The sequence below is a fragment of the Cygnus atratus genome, chromosome 7 (genome assembly GCF_013377495.2).
Source record: "Cygnus atratus isolate AKBS03 ecotype Queensland, Australia chromosome 7, CAtr_DNAZoo_HiC_assembly, whole genome shotgun sequence".
Taxonomy (NCBI): Eukaryota; Metazoa; Chordata; class Aves; order Anseriformes; family Anatidae; genus Cygnus; species Cygnus atratus.
The window spans coordinates 33,560,732-33,577,997 of record NC_066368.1 but is presented as its reverse complement, the minus strand read 5'-3'; the positions used below and the strand labels follow the sequence as shown (position 1 = coordinate 33,577,997).

General features: G+C 43.5%; 1 protein-coding gene across 1 annotated transcript; it reads right to left on the bottom strand.

The window, feature by feature from the left end:
• Nucleotides 1–120: 120 nt before the first annotated feature.
• TMEM254 (transmembrane protein 254) lies at nt 121–5,643 on the bottom strand. Its single transcript, XM_035552444.2, has 4 exons — nt 5,473–5,643; nt 5,251–5,354; nt 4,162–4,221; nt 121–1,696 (listed from the first exon to the last, which is right to left on the bottom strand). The coding sequence occupies exons 1-4, from the start codon at nt 5,578–5,580 to the stop codon at nt 1,576–1,578; spliced, it is 393 nt and encodes a 130-aa protein (XP_035408337.1). The 5' UTR covers nt 5,581–5,643; the 3' UTR covers nt 121–1,575.
• Between the last annotated feature and the right edge of the window lie 11,623 nt (nt 5,644–17,266).

The window sequence follows — 17,266 nt, the reverse complement described above, 5'->3', positions numbered from 1 at the left end:
GTGCTGCAAGTATAAATACTGATATTAGTGTAAAGATGTTGCCTAGATAGGTGAAATATATTTGGTATAGACATTTATTTCCAGCATAAACTAAAAAAAAAAAAAAAAAAAAAAAATCTCTTTCCATTTTTTAAGCTTTATTCAAGGATCACAGAATAAGAGGAAAGATTAGATGGTAAAACAAACATAGCTCAGGTTCTTGACATTCCTGTCAATTTCTAACCACTAAACAGAACTTTCTACTCTAAAAACTATTAGTGTTATCCATGGGCCACTGGCCAAAAAAAGGAAAGAAAGAAAAAACCACCAATTTTAAACCCATCAGTTCTCCCTGCTCTTAGTAGCAGCTGAAAAGCAAAGACTTCATGTACCTGTACTTAATAAGACTTGTCTATCAGAAGTTTTACAGTATAGTCTGTATGTATTGGACATGGTATAATATATTTACTTGTTACTGCTTTTCTTTAGAGCAAAACCCACCTTTTCTTGTCCTTTTTTTTTTCCTACAGCATCACAGATTGTGTGGTAAAACTTCTCCTCACATCATAGTTATTATTATTTATAATTACTTCTAAAAGTGTTAAGACAGGCGAATTCTGGTTAAAATAGAGAAGTATAAAACAGACAATATAATAAAAGGGCTTACTACCCATACGGAAAGTACTCTGAGGGATGCTTAAGATGGTCTCTCAACCAAGATTTCAGTGCATGAGCATCTGGTGAACAGCGGTGGGTGTTTTCATTCACCAATCTAGAAAATTTTCAACTAGATTTTCAGATGTTAATTGTTTGTGCTTTTTCTTGGATAATAAATTAGTTCTCAAAAAAGCTACAGGATTCTCTTTACGCTCTATAGAGAGAGCAGAGTATACACCAGGAAGACTACACTCTATACTACAGTAACCCAAAGATTAAAATCTTCATTCAAAAGATGAGGTCATGCTGCATGAAGTTGAAGGCACATGTATTAAACCAAGTTAAAGTGCTTTATGTATCCCTGCTCATCACTGTACCTCAACCTGAACTGAGACTTGGTATTTTTAATGTGCCTGCAGCAATAAAGTGGTCTGTCCTTTGCGGAACAGAGACCAAGATCTAACAAAAAAGAAGAAGCTAGTAAAAGGTCCTGTGGAGAAAACAGAGGAAAACTTGAATCCGACCACAAAACAGGTGCTAGTTGCCTTGTGGCTGCAAATAACTGTTCCTGTTATAGAAGAACTTCCTCTCCATGAAAAGGTTGTTTATCAACCACTGCTACCAGCTGTCAGGGATTTTTCGTATCAATGATGATCAGAGTATGCAATCGATGCCAAACAGTGCAAAGGAGCAACCTCTGGCTTCTTGCACAATAAAGTGGATTAAACTTTGGCAGTGCCATGACTGAAGGGCTGAATTTCTGCTGAACTATCCACAGGGCCCTGTGAAATATAATTTAAGTTTCTTCTTTAGTAAGAGGAGAGTTACTTTCGTAGAAGGGCATCACATCACATAGCAGGAACATAAATTAGCTAATTACAGGTTATTTTCTGAAAAATGAGGATGAAGAATGTCAGAGGAGATGTCTTTCACAGTCTTCTAGAAGTGCTTCTTGGCTGTAGGTTTGTAAGACACCAGAAGACCAAAAGAAGCGTACCCAAATAGAAGTGTCTGAACGAACCAATGAAACTGAACTGCTGGGTCAGTGATGCCTTTAGATCTGTAACGTTAACAAAACCATAAAATGTATCAAAAAGCTTAATCTTGCAGACTACACTTTAATACTTACGAAGGTCAGATATCCTTGATATGTCAGAATTGATTAGAACATTTGATCTTAGATTACTGTCACTACTGAGAGTTACTTCTTGAAAGATAGTACTAACTGAACACACTAGTACTCGAGATTTTAGTGGATTTTAAGCTGTCTATAGAACAAATATTTTTATAGATATCATGCATACAATTTCCTCAGTAATACACGATCTGCAATTTCTGCCTATGCTATGTGAAATGACTTGTTCTATAAGACAAGTTTACACACTTCAAAGAATCAAGAAAATAGACAAGCTTAATACTAATCTGCCTTTGCTCTTTACCACAAATCCATATATACCTTCCTGGTGAAGGTAGTCTGGGTAGTAGCAGGACAAAGTGGCCTGACAATTGTTTAGATATCACTACACAATGCAGGATGGCAGAGCACTGCTGCCTGAATTTGTGGCTAGAAAAAGGTACAGGAAGATCAAGAGACCTGACTTGATTTGTCATTTAAATTAGCACCTGATTTTTTTCCTCTATGTTACACAAAAAGGTCTAGTTAATGCTATAAAGAACATCTGTAAGCTGACTTACTCAAGTAAATGCATTAAGAGTTTGAAGCAACAGTTACAGTACCTCAAGCTACCCATACTGTCACACTTTTTATCCCTTAAAAATTAGATCATGTTGACCTTCCTGAAGACAACTGTCCTTCTCAACCAACCATGTGATGCTTTATCCCCACACCCTATCATTGTTGGGAAATATTTCTGGCTTTACAGAGAATAAAAGTATGAACATGATAGTCAACAGAACAACTGATTTCACATTTCCAGTAAATTATGTTGAGCATAAGTGTACACATTAATGAAGGGAGCTCCCTCTACTGATCTCTTCTAGAACAGTTCAGCTGTTAATTGTCTACACTGACCAAATTAACGTGTAGCAAGTATTGATTAACACATTTCTTAATACTTATTCTTAAGTTTTCTTACCAGCTGTGGAAAAAGAAAGACTGTTTTTATAATCCCAGCTGCAGTGTTTTCAAATAAGTGCAGAAATATAAAAGCTAGGTCTTAATAATTGTACCTGCTTATATAAGGCAAGCTTACTTGAAAAGATGATATGCAGAAATACAGGCCAGAAGCCAAAGGGAAGTACCACTACTGATTAACAAATATATACCTACCTGCTCTCTAGTTCTTCCTCATGCCTCCCTTTGTGATGTTCGTAAGCAGACATCACAATGTTTTACTTCAGTAAAACATATATAGTGTTTGTGACTACTTAGTAATCTAAGTCAACGTGCAGGGAAACCCATGCTCTTTTTCTTCTGGTCTTTAACACTGCTCTGCAAAAACTTCATTACTTAACTTGATTACAATACACCCATTTGGTATGGTCAATGGTATGAAGTGTCTTAATGCTTAAAATCACCTTAAGCCCATATATCTAAAATACATCTGCAGAATTTAACTTAAAGCTATAGAACTGATATTTGGAGTTTCGTAAATAGTTGATTATTAACTCCTATTTTGTTGAATGTTTTATGCCTTGAGAACCACCTCGGATAGCTTAAATGGAATAAAATCCCTCTGCTTCCATGAGATGTTACCTGAGAAGCTTGTGACAAACAGGGCATTAATTAAATCAAGTAGAAAAACATCTAGTGTTCACAATGGCAAACTGACTTGCCAGCTACTCTGTGTAGAGACACAAGAATCAAAAAGAAATACTAGTATGAAAAGTAGTAACTGCATTCTTCTGAATTATTACAAACGTAAGCCAAATGAATACAAGGATGATGTGTGTGGACTGCATGCCCTTTCCAAACAATTTGTTCTCCTAATGTAAGACTTAGTTGGCATTATTTTTCGAGTCTGATTGGTCAATGTTTTCCTCCACTTGCATATATGATCAGATCTTGCGTAGTCCCAAACAGAAGTATCCAATTGTATTTTTCACAATACAGATGGAATTTATTTAGGCTGCTAATTAACAGTCTCAGAATTTTGTTAACATCTGACTGAATTTAGACACCTATTTATTTTTACCCACTGCTTTCTAAAGTGCTATGTTACCCAGTATCTGAACTAATAATGAAGAATAAGAAACTATGTTTGCCTGTTATATAAAGAATGATTCTCAAATAAATACAAAGAATAGTGAGTTCAGAGGCAGGCAGACAAGCTTTGGCAGACCTTGCTGCTAACAGTTCTGCAAGTTGCCGCCCCCTATTTTTGCTACCCAGTACAGCAGTAACCTCTTATGGAGGACAGCAAACTATCACTGCAGTAAGAATTTTATCAGCATCCTCAGAAATAATATTGCTGCTTGTGACCACCAAAATCAGTCTGTAACTCATGTCACTTGTATCAGAAATCCTTTCCAGAGCATTTAAGGTAAGGGAGAAGACCAACTTACTGGCATAACTTAACACCGTACAAGGCTTCTACTAGATGAATCAGCCAGGATACATAGAACCTGATAAAAAGAAAACACATTTTATTTTGTTGAAAATTAGGTGGAAGACTAATGTATCCAAAATCCGTTATGCAAGGAATATCAAACTGAACGCAGAATTGACGCTGCATTTTAAGCTAGAAAGTGAGGTGTTTATTATCTCAGGGGGGAAAAGAAGTATACTCTTAAAACTACCTAAAGTCCACTGAGAAAGTTAAACTGAAAGTTGCAGAATATACCTGAACCTCCCATTTCAAGGATCCACTGTATGTTTCCAAAACTTTCAGCACTTAAGTTCTGCACACTTAACTAAGATTGACTTAAGCGCTTGGCTTAATCAATCTGTTTACTTTTAAAAGTTATTTTAGTGAAGTGTTATGGAAGCTTTTACAGGTATAGCTCTACGAAAAGTATTGTGTGTATAGATTCAGAACACATAACATGACAATCAAACTTGATCTGTAATTTTTTGTATAGAAGCTTTTTTAAAAAGCTATGCAGGATATTCAGTTAGGATCAGTTCAATACTTATGCAAAAGCAATGATGAAGGCTATCATCTACGTGATGCATGGTAAAATAAACAAGCCACTCTGAGGATTCCCTTTACAGGAATTCTGCAAGCAAGAGAGCTGGCTACAGGGAAGTGTATTCCAGCTCTTGTTGAATAAGGTAAGAAAACATGTTTTGTAACCCAGCAAAGTTCAGCACTATGCAGTTGCTTCAGCAGGCTATTTCTCACGTGGACAGGATAAGTTAGTAGTAGGATAGAAAATGTCTCCAAAAGCAGTATCTTCCTCCTTTCCCTTTTCACTGTAACAACACCGATACCAAACTGCAAGCTGAGTTTTTAAGCTTTCAGCCAGGTCTTAGCCTCTCCTATCTTCTACATGCTTAGCACCCCCTTCCCGAGCTGTAATGAGCTCGCCGGCAGACCTCTTTACATGTAATTAACAGCCGGGTTACAGGAAAGCTTGTTAACGCAGACTAAGCACGGAAGTCAGAGACAGCAAGTGAGATACAAAAAAATCACGGAGCCAGATGAAACTTACGCGTAGCACACCCATGTGTGGTAGTGTTCTGCGATATGGTGAAGGAAGCTGCCAAATAGTCCCAAATAGCTATAAGGTATGGTTGAGGGTGAAAGCGTTACCCACTTGAAAAAGAAAAAAAGAAAGGCAGGTTAGCTCCCTGAAACTGCCCCTTTCACGTTGGAATTAGCCTCCTTGTTCCCCTCGGCCCGCCCCACTCCCTCGCCGCGGCGCCCGCCTTACGCCCAGCACGATCATGCCGAAGGCGATGGCGATCATCCAGAGGAGCCGGGAGCGCTGGAAGTGGCAGCTGCCGTCCTGCAGCCGCTCCGCGCCCGTCGCCGCCGCCATCCCGTCGTCCTGCTCCCGGCCGCGGGCCGCCGCCGCCGCTAAGGCGCTACTCGGGGGGGGCGGGGCCGGGCGGGGCGGGGCCGTCACCGCGCCCGGCCCCCCGCACGTAATGGCGGCCAGGACGCGCCTCAGGCCGGGCCCGAGCAGCGGGCGCCTCCCGGCGGCGCTCCCCGGGACCGCGGCTGAGGGGGCGGCGGGAGGGCTGCCGCCCGCCGCTCCTCCCTGAAGGGCTCGGCCCTTCTGAGCTGAGCGGAGTCACAGCGTGTTTCTCGGGGGCGTTTTGGTTTCGAGATGCCAAAGCACAGCGATCCCGCTGCCTTCAGTGACTGTTAGTCCTTCTCGCTGTTTCTTAAGTGCTGTTAGGATGCACCTGCGACTGGCACTGGGGGAGCCTTTTCTCAGGGTCTAGCTGCAAAGCTTTATCATGTTTTGGCAAAGTGTTTGGATATGCCTTAATACCTAGACACTTTTGTGGTTTCAATGCCGGAAGATTTGTCAGTAATTAATTACATTTATTTGCAAGTATAATCTGAATTGGAAGCTACAGTTGCCAAATGGTACTGTGTGAAGTATCAAAACATGCTGGACTAATTTACATTGTTAAGGTTATAAGAAATAAAAATATTTATTCATGCTTTACTTCACCAACCTTAACTTCTGAGAATTCTACAGTTTTGTTGTTCATTCTTCTGATCAGTGTCACAAAGTGACTGAATTAAGGTCTGGCAGCTCCCCACAGCACACTACACACCAAAATGTCACCAAGGCCTAGCACAGGCAGCCAGCTCAGTCAGCTCTGGCCAGGCCGCATTTAGATTTATATAGTTTGAAATACATATCTCTGTGTGACAGGATTCAAACAACTTCGTGTTCTTTCTAAGGCCTTTCCTGTGCTAGGGGACAGGGATAGTGGTGGCTAACAATCAGCACAGCTGCCATCACGGTGACAGGGCTCTGTAAGCATTTGAGGATGGACTAATCTGGCTTTACCCTGCTCCAGGCTACGCAGATTGCTCATTGAGCCTATTTTTATACTAGCCAAAGCCATAGAAAACTGAAGGAAAGCATAATCTTAAAAACAAGTTAGAAAGAAAAAAATGCGTGCCCCCTCATATTTGCATGCATACATTTTTCTTTCATTTGCCCCACTTGATTTAGATTCAAACTTAGGCTGGTAATTAAAGCCACAAGTATTCTTGAAGAATCTAAGACCAAAATAGATGTTTGCTATGAGATCAACAGGTATGGCAACTAACAGTGCCCTAACATGAAAATTATGGCTGTATGATCCTCCTAGAGATCTCAAAGACAAATATGGTAGTTTAAAAGAAAGAAATAAATTAATTAAAAAAAAGGGGGTGGAGGAGAAAAAGGCGAAGAAAAGGCTTTTTCACTGAAAGTGTGTCTGTAGGGTCCTGAGGTCTTCACAGTGACTATGTATGTAAACTGAGATGGGTTAGTCCTGCTGAAAACAATAAAATGGACCACTGCATTGTAATCCCTGAAACATACCTGTCTCGTTTCATACATTGTTTATAGCACTATATCACTCTAGTAGATTTTCAAATAATAAAGTTCTTGTTGTATCTAATACTGTAGAAAACTCGTTCCCCCTTCAGTTTAGAAACATTTGCTATCTCTAACTTAGAGATATTGACTATCTCACTTTCATCGGGAAGTACAAAGGGTATTTGCCAGGTAGTCTGCCTCTTTTGTTTTGTGTTCTTGGTAGATGCCGGAGACTAGATAGAGACATGTTAGCTCTTCTGTGGCTTTTAAAATTCTTTAAAAAAAAAAAAAAAAGAGAGAGAGAGAAAAAAAAGGTGGTGGTGGTTACTCTAATCCAGACTAACCTTTATTGCGTGAGTCATCCTACTGGAGTCAGTGATGTGTCTGTGTAAACAGCAGCTTTTTGGATAAAGAATGATTAAGGGATTGGGATCTTTTTAGGAAATTACTTGGGAACGAACTGCAGCCAACTTTAAACTGGATTTGTGGCTGGTTTAAAAGAGATGAGATAGTCAGTGAAAGTTACCAAAGGAGATGGAATTATCAATAAAATATTTTTAAATCAGGGTTAAATGACACAATGCTGTAATGAATCTACTGCAAGAAATGTCTGATTGCTAATTTAACTAGTTAACATATAACTTTGTTCCATCATTTTTTATTTTAAATTGAAAATTAATTAAAATTAAGTTAAAAAAATTTCATTTTCTCTTTGAGATTTAAAATTGGACAAGCTAAGGAAGTGTATGGTCTTTAAAAGCCTTACAGTTTTGCAGCTAATGGTCAAGACTTTTAGCAGATTCATGTACTTCAAGGAGTGATGAGAAGTACATAAGAGGAAGCAGTGGGGTACAATAATTCTGACTTGGAAGTAAATAAACCTTCACACATCTCTTTGATCTATTGCTCTCATAGGTAAATGGGTTCCATGGGTGCTTGATAAAACTAGTTCTCTTCTATCATGTTGTGAATATAATCGGGAGCATAATGTAATTCTTGGAAATTGCCGCCTATAAAGGCCCCAGCTACATCTTTAGTCTTTGCAAAGATTAAGAACTAAGTATTACCTTTAAGCTATAAAGGTAGTAATTTCTCATGGATTTTACTACAGATTCAGTTCGTGCATTTTAGAGATCAATTTATGTCAAGTTTTGTGTGCCTATCCTAACACCGTGCTTTTTGTTATTAAAAAGGAACAGACCTCTATATTGTAATGCGCTGCAGCCAACGCTCCAGCATTAATAAGCTCTTCTAAATAGCAAAAACTCACCAGTTTGAAGTCCAGGTTGCAAACAGAGCTTCAGTTTTCATTGCAGGCGTGCATTTTACAGATCTGTAGTTGGCTTTACTGTTATCTGTTGGAAGTCAGTAACTTTAGTCCTACTAAGATATTATGCACGCATTTCTGATGGATTTCTTTCATGTGTGACATAGCTTTAAAAAGTGAAATACTAACAAGTGACATCCATTTGAAATCTCAGTTTATAAAGTTTGGATTTGTGCTACAAGTGTTTGATGGGTTTCTTTTAGGTTGGATTTACGCAATGGGTATTTGGTAGGGTTTTTAACAGGTATGTGACCAAAAAGGTATTTTATGCCATTTGGGAAGACTGTTTAATAATACTGAACCTACCTTACTAGGATAAATTAAACGTGACCAGGCAGCTTTGTTCATATTAGTTATGTTGGAAAAACCTGAGTAGGTCAAACTGTTCTAAAACTATATTACATGGAGATAAGGGGGCCATGACTGCATACCAGCATCGGGCAGCATTATGCTCTGAGTGGCTGAACAGGCTGAAGGAGCAAGTCTCCAACAAGCCATCAGCATTTGGATGCCTTGTTCTGTCTCTTAACCACTTGATGACAGTGTTTGGGTCTTTTAATACGTAGTATTTGGTATCTGGTATCGCTTCTGGTTTCTTTCAGAGAGAATTCCTAACTTTTTATTTCTGCTTTCTACTTTGAAAGCCACAGCCTTAGGTTGCCAAGTTTTTCACGTGCATGGTAGTAAGCACAGGCATGCAGTGTTGGGAAAAGGGAAGGTTTCCAATTAGTGCTCTACTCTCGAGGGTCTGTTGGGACTAGCTAATGCATTTTTAATGTATTTCTCAGTTAATGAAAATGTCACGTCAATAGACACAGTTTTCTAGCTCTGGGTAGTATTTTTGTTTGTTTGTTTTTGTTTTTCCCTATGGGTCTGAAATAGGAATCTTGTGAGGGAAAACTGGCTGCAGTACAAAAAAGCCAGCACGGATCTGGCAAAGAAATGGAGTCACTAGCAGATGGGTGGGAAGCACACCTCAGTACAAGCACATGGGCGGGGATACTATTTGGGAGATGAGGAGCAGGACTGACAAGGGAGTTTAGACCGATAGGTCTTTGAACAGGGAGGAGAGGACGCCAGACAACTTGTCTCCAGTCCCAGCAAACTAGCCTTGAGGCCACATTCACTCGTCTTTAGGTGACTAGTTGCCGTAATCAAGCTTGGCAGGCTATGATGTTGGGATTTGTAGTATTTCTATAGTATCACATGGGTGTGTTTGTATTGCGCCAACACACACACACACACACGAGATGTAGTCCCTGTCCTAAACATCTGCAGTTCAGAGGTCTGACCCTCCGAGGTGCTAAGAGTCCCTGGGTGGATCTGGCGCTGCTCAGTCCTAGGGCATCTGCAGACAGGAGGCTGGCAGAGCCTCTCTCACAAAGGGGAGGGAGACGGGGAAGGAGACAGTAAGGAGTACGAGGGACAGGATTACAATAAGGTAATGCAGACTGTGAACATGACCCTATTGGGCTTAAAATACTGCTGCACTTAAAAAAAAAAAAATGGTACTTATCTCAGGGGGTTGGGCAAGTGCGGGCCTGCCAGACCAAACTGCACTTGGGAATGCTCCAAGTACAGATATTGGTAGGATATTTTGTACAGAGTTTTCTGATGTTTCTTGAAGCAAGATTTTAGTGAATGCCTTTGCAACTGCACAGGTCACTGCACAGCTTTTCTACTCAGAGTTCAAAGGGGTGTGAGAATTGTGATCTAATGCATTAGGCTTCATACATATGGGAATCCAGCTTGGCTTGGTTTCTGCTTGGCTCTGCTGATTTGCCCTTCCCTGTGGTCATCCTAACTCTGTGCAGGCTCAGGCTCTGCCTGCCCTAACTGCAAGTCACTCTTTTGCATGGCTGTGTGAGACGGGCCTGGCCTGCAGAAGAGATTTCCTTCAACCAAAGCAGGAGACACTGTATTTTGTGGGAATGGGAGCACTAATCACTGCCTCCCCAGCAAATCCTGCATACATCTCCCGTGATTTTTCTTCCGTGGATCACAAGAAAAATTAACAGTGTTGGGCACCACTGGACTACTATTTAATACAGGGCACAAAGTCTGCAGTTTTACCTGGGGTCTTATTTCCTTTAAAAGTTATGGCAGTCTTCTCTTTGAAAGAAGTGACAACTTCTTTCAGGATTGTCACAGGACTCCAAAACGCAACCGTAGGGAGCATAATGACGGTACAACTAAGGAACAATTTTCAGATCCAGACTACAGATGATCATTACTACTCAGAAATGAAATCTCGGAGTTTGGTCAGTAGTTCTGTGAGAATGCCAGCTCAGTGATGGTCAAAAAAATAAAATAATGTTAGGAGTTGTTAGGAATGCAGTGAAGAAAAAAATCATTGAAAACATGATAATACTTGAAACACCATGATTATATACATCTTAGATGTTGGAAGTAATTCAAGTCTTCCTGTCTCAGGAAAAATACAGTACCACTGGAAAACGTTCTCACAGGGGAACATGAATGACCAAAGGCATGGGGCATAGGGTGAATAATTGTGGATCAGCTACAGTGAGTGGGATTCTTCAGTCTAGAAATGAGGTTGCTGAAGGGAGTAAGTGATGGGGTTTGATGAAATAGCAGGCAGCATGAACCAATGGAACCAGCATGGGGCTTTCCAAGTTCTTGTGTGGGAGGCAGCCAGCACCAAATTATTCTAGCAGGCAACACATTGAGAACAAATAGAAGTAAGCGTTATTTCATGGATCAGGTAGATAAGCTGTAGAAGTCTTAGTGAGAGGATGCTACAGATGCTAAAATTTTACATAGATTCAAAAAAAGACTGTTTCAATTCACAAAATAGAAGCACGTTGTGTTTTCTGTGTTCTTAGAAACTAATCCACCTTAGGAAGTCCCTGAGTTGCAAATGACAGCGAGTACTAGGTAAACGTGTTGTTACATAGCTGACTGACCTGGCTATAGGTACCCACGATCCCTAGACGGGAATCCTTTTTTGGCTGTTTCTGGAGAGTTAAGTGTCAGGTTAGACATACATCTGGTCTTAGTGAGTATGGCCCTTTTTGAATGGCTACCCCAGATTTCAAGTAACTGCAGTCCACGCTATGAACTTTTAAGGGTTATGTGCAAGAAAAACCGAAGTCTAAGATTATTCACAAGTTACATGAAGCTGGCCTAATGCTTTTTTCGCCTTGAAATCTGTCAATTTTAACGGGTACTGCAGCAGACCAAGACCGCTTTGCCTTAACCGTTCATGTTGTTCTCAGCAATATTGTTTTCCTTCACTATAGCTGTTAGAAACAACATTCGTTTCAGGCAGGAAGAGAGGTCAGAACAATGCTCTGTGACAATAAACGCGTTTGCTGTAGGGAAAGGCTCAGTGGTCTGGTGACAGCACTCTCAACAGCTGGTTCTGGACTGGGCAATGAATGCTCTTGCAAAGGAAGGATTATCCTAAATTTCACCTCTCTTTGCTCAAGGTGCAAGATGTGTCTCCATCCGGCTTGCCTAAACACGTCATGGACGTGTGTGTGTCTGGCACGACACTTTCAGAATTACTGAATTACCTTCAGAACAAGACGTGCCTCTGTAAGCGCTCCTTACCCTGCAGAGCAGGTGAGAGCACGAGCATCGCTTGGCTGCTCGTGGTCTTTGGAGTGCCCCTGGGCACATTTGGCTATGACAGGACTGCACATAGGGGGAGATGTTTGTAGTGTTGGGGCTGAATTCCACGGTTTTACATTTGAACATGAAATCTCTGCTATTCTCCAGGGTTGCTTTGTAGCGTTTTTATTTCAGTGATGTAAGGGCTGTCTTTCACTGCCAAGCCCATAATTAAAGCAGTGTTGACTGGTAAGTAATGGGCTGCAAAATGTGTACCAGGAGATAATTAAAGATGCACTCTAGATAAGCGAGGCATGAACCTCCTTTTTATGAGGTGTTAATGTCTGAAGACCAACTAGTGAAATTGATCTTGCCTCCTTCAGGATGAAAGTTCTTAAATATCAATAGCATGGTACTGCCCTAGAAAATGTTTGATGTAGGGATTTGTAGGGGTCTGTGCTTGTCCAAAGACTCCCCAGGCAGGCGCCTGGCGGCAGGGCCCGTGCTGCACTCGGTGTTTGGCACGATTCTGCCAAATCGTGCTAGCACGATTCTGGGGCGTCCTTCGCAGCTCCTAACACCAGGGCTGCTCGGGAGGGAGAGAGGAGAGGAGCTCCTGGTGCCCTGATCTGCGCTAGGATAGATGCAAACCTTTTTCAGAGCCATTTTAAAGAGCACTGTGGCTAGTGCTAATTATTTTGTTGCCTCCCCTAAATGTCTGTTACATATTTTTTTTTCTTTTTTTTTGAGGGGGGAGCAATATTTTCGGTACATTCCATGTGTGATTTTGATTCCTCTGTAGATGCAGTTATACCATAACTCTGACGTAAAGGGGCATTGGCAGAGGACATAGTGGGTTTCCACATTTAGACCCTACTGAAATCTGCAGCAAAGTTCTGTTGGCATTGGTGGGAGCCTAAAGACAACCTATGATCTGAAGAGATACAGTTTTTGTTAAGCATACTGCTTTCTGTATTTCTGCATCTTACTCCACACTTCTCCTGTTCCCCTCTTTCACTTCTCTTGGCATTTATTTTATAGTCCTTTGTAAAATGAATAAAAAATACAGGGGAAAGAAGAAAAAAAAAAAGACCATTTCCCTTGGTATGGTTTAGAGAAGAGATGGGGAGGCTCACAAACAGTTGTTTTGATTATGACAGACATGCAACAGCCAAGGAAACATGGTCAGCAAGGGCTGGTCGGTGCCTGGATCGCGGCATGGCCAAACTGTCACTCTAGCAGAAATTAGCTCTTAGGCCAAGTCCGTGTGCCAGAGCAGAAGAAGGGGAAGAGGAGGGGGAGGCAAAGATTGCCATCTTGTTTCCTGGAATCTCACTTAAAAACAAACTCACAATCTAAGTCTCTATCAATTAGCATTGCAAAGAAAATCTCTGAAAATGAAGGGTGTAAAGAGGCTGCCTGGCAGAGTGCCTGGAACAATAACTCCGGGAAGTGTGAACTGCTTTCTCCACAGCCAGGGGATGTTAACAAAAGCCCGGTCTGTTTGACCTAGCTAGCAGCGATGGACACTCGCTGTTAGCAAGTAGTGCAAGTCGCTGCAAGCCCCAGCGGTTCTCCTCTGCTGACTCCTCCTTATCTCTTCTCTGCTGTCTGTCTGTAAGGGGTGCGTGTGTGTGTGCTGGGGGGGATCACCTCTCCTTTCCAGACCAATGTTGCAGGCTGCCTGCAGGGTCGGCTTTCTGTTGTCTTTATCCTCATGAAATGATGTTTTCAGACTTTTTCTGCCAAAAAAAATTGGAAAGCCAGAAAGGGAAAATGACTTGTTATTTTTTTTTTCCTTTGCCTTCTCCATGGCATCCTTTCACTGTGGCCAGACTGAATGAGTTAGCTCTCTTTGTACCTGGCAAATGATCCAGTACCATTCCCTGATCCGATTCATTATGCATCCCACGGAGAGATGAAATGCAGAGAGATGGAAGGGTCATATGCAATTCCATGCTTCCTTGGGCCAGTTTAAAGCAGAGCTCCCCAATTCTACTTTTCTCTCTGCACCTCTGCATCCCCCTCCCTTTTTGGTGCCTGAATTAAGCTGGCCAAGAACTAACATGGCCAAAAAAGTGACCAGTTTTTGGATGGAGAAGCTCTGTGAGTTGGTGCACTTTCTAGTCAAGCACGCAGTGGAGCTGGCACGTGCAGGACTCTGTGTGAAGCTATGTGGGGGCTTAAAGGCAAGTGGAATTGCATCCTGCACGATCAGAACAAGGAGCAGTAGCTGGGTTTGCTGTGGAGAAGATTGTCTGTAAAACTATGTCGTCAAGCTCTGTAAATTTGCCTGTTGTGTCTGAACCTTAATCTACCTCTCCCTACATGCGTATCTGAATATTAAAAGTGAACTTAAACTGAAGGCTTAGCAGCATACCTTGCAGTACCTAGAACTGCCAAACCATTTGCCACCTGGTTTTCCCTTTCTCCCACATGCAAATTCTTGGCTATATAGAAATTGTATTGTTATATGGAAAGGAAGGTCTCTGAACCACCCTGGAACCCTGAGAGAGAAATCAGTTCCTTGTGGAATGTGTGCGTGCTGTGACAGTCCAGGCATATGAGAATTATATGGTAGAAGAATGGGAAGGAGTAGTGAGAAATTGTTTCAAGCTGTTTCTTCCAGATGTCGTGGACTACATGCTGCTGTCATCCCTCTGAAATTGTCACTGCCATCATATACGCTTCTCATAGAAAGTATTCTTTAAATTTATAAGCATTTATATTTAAATGTATATTATTGTAATATATAATATTGTAATATAATTATTGTGTTGTTATCATATTATTGTTTCCGAGGGCATTTGTCTTGCTTTATGGACAGAGGTGATAAAACAAACCCAGCCTCTGAAGTACCAGACTCACAGGGGCGGATTGTCATCTCTGTCTGGCAGAGCATTCCTTTTTGTTGTGAATGACTGTGGTGGTGTGTGTAACATTAAAATCCTTGTCCAGCTCAGCCCAGAAGTGGCTGCCTGGATCACAGACGTGGTGGTCCCTGCAGAATGCAAGTACGTAATAGCTCACGCTTTGTTCTTGTACCCTTAAGCTTCACAGCAAGCTGGACCAGGTCCCAATGCTGAAAATGACTGGGAACGTGTTGAGACAACAGACACATGAAGTAATGATGCTGTTACTCTTGAACTCCTTCAGTGATAGCCTTTAATGGCCTCATTTGACAAATTATTACATTAACTAATTGATTTGCTGCCGTTCTAATCCTGTTTTAACATCTAATCCCTTTTGGCATTGTAACTGTTGCTCCCTGTAAACCCTTACGTCGCTCTTGGCTCTCTAAAAATATTTCTGGCCCCTCATTTGAATTAGTACTTTGGTCATGATCTCACCTTGGACTGAAACACAGAGCTTGCTTCTTCTGTACATGACTTGGATGTGTAGAGCTGTCTGGAGGAGGACAAGAAGCCCCAGGAAGGGAATAGGTTATGCTGAGCTCTTCAGCAGGCACACAGGAGGGAAATTTCTCCTTCACTCCCCCCAAGGCGCTGCAGAGAGTACCAGGGGGAGCTTTGGTGTTCGGTGGTGGGTTCTGGTGCAGTATGTGGCAAAGCCACCAGCATTTTGCTTACCCCAGTTAAGTCAGTGAGAAGTTTCCCACTGACAGAACGGGAGTGGAGCTGTATAACCAAAGATGGAAGACGGGGACCTGTAACCTGGATGGTGACAAGCAGGAAATGGGATGGTTTCCCCTTGGGGAAGGGGTGATGTGGGCACCCATATTCCCTAGCTGGGGAGGCATCCCGAGCGCTCCGGGGAGCTCTGGGTTTCCAGGAAAGGCCCGGCCCTGCCGGAGGGCAAAAGCAGCCTTTTCAGGAGGCCGAGCCGAAGTACGAAGGGAATTATTGCCCCTCCACTTGAATTAAAAAAAAAAAAGAAAAGAAAAAGAAAAAAAGTAGGTGGGTGTGTGGCGGCGGCGGGGACTTCGCCGGGAGACGCTTTGGCTCCTGCGTCGGGGCGAGCCCTCGCGGTGTGTATTTTGGTGATGGGATGACAATGGAGGTGTGGGAGACGGCTCTGAGTCACCCCGGGGCAGGCCCGGGCGGGTGGGGGGCGCCGAGGGCCGGGGCGGAGGGCTCATAAGGCGGGCACCGGGCCCGGGACCCGCAGAGCTCGGCCCGCATGGAGCCCGCCGCTTCGCCGCCCCCCGGCCGCCGGCCCGGGCCGCCGCCAGGCGAGGCCCCGCGGGAGGGCGGCCGGAGGAAGCGCACGTCCTTCAGCAAGGTGCAGCTGGAGCTGCTGGTCCGCGCCTTCGAGAAGCAGCCGTACCCCGGCATCGCGCTGCGCGAGCAGCTCGCCGGCCTCACCGACATCCCCGAGGCCAGGATCCAGGTAGGAGAGGCGGAGGGCACCCTCCTGCCCGCCCCGGCCCGCCCGCTCCCCCCATGCCGGGCAGCGAGGGGAGCGGGGGAGGCACCCGGGCGGTGCGGGGTGCCGGGGGTCTCCCCCGGTGGCAGTGCCTTTCGCCGCCTGTTTTGGCAGGAGCGAGCCGAAGCACTTCTAACAGTGCCAAGAGGTCGCGGTTAACGCCTGCTCACCCTTCACAGGTCTGGTTTCAGAACAGGAGGGCCCGGCAGCTGAACCGCAAGAAGGGCGAAGCTGCCCTCCAGCCCAAACCCGTGTCCGGCAAGGAAGAGCGGAGCCACGGTGGCTGCCAGCAGCGGTGCCGAGGGACCCACGGTCTGGGGTCAGACCCCGGCCTCCTCGGTCTGCAGCCTGGGCTGCCGGGGGGGAGCCTGAACTTCTCTGGGCAGCCGTTGCCCTGTTCGGGGCAGCAGTACTCGAGGCTCGATGCGCATTTCAGGAGCTTGGATAATGCGTTTGGAGGCTTCACCCAGACCCCATCTCACTTCAGCATGGATTACATGGGAAAAGGGGTCCAGTTCGGTGCGGGAGCCATAGGAAGTGCTGCTCAGCTCTCGCTCCCTGTCCCGCAAGTGCAGGACTATCCATACTTGAAGAAATCTTTCCCTGAAAACTACTACACAGATGCAGATGTTCTCCAGCCATGTACAGAAGATTACCAATATCTGTCAGCTAAAGAGAACATGTATAGGAGGCCTGTCTCAAACTACCTCAGTGCTGACCAAGGCCTGGTCAATGAGAACTGTTTGTATATGAAGCCAAACACTTCCCCCTTCGGTAAGGGTTCCACTCTGAGTTACAGTGAAGGGGAATCTACGCTCGAGCTTAAGCAGGTGAGGCACAGCCCACCTGTGGTTGCAGCAAGTGACGCTAGTCCTCCTTTGGTACCTG

Coding starts and splice junctions, on each gene's coding strand:
- TMEM254 (XM_035552444.2), bottom strand. CDS start 5,580: ATGGCGGCGGCGACGGGCGCGGAGCGGCTGCAGGACGGCAGCTGCCAC. Junction 4,222..5,250: donor CACACATGGGTGTGCTACGC/GTAAGTTTCATC, acceptor TCTTTTTATCAG/GTTCTATGTATCCTGGCTGA. Junction 1,697..4,161: donor TACGGTGTTAAGTTATGCCA/GTAAGTTGGTCT, acceptor TTAACGTTACAG/ATCTAAAGGCATCACTGACC.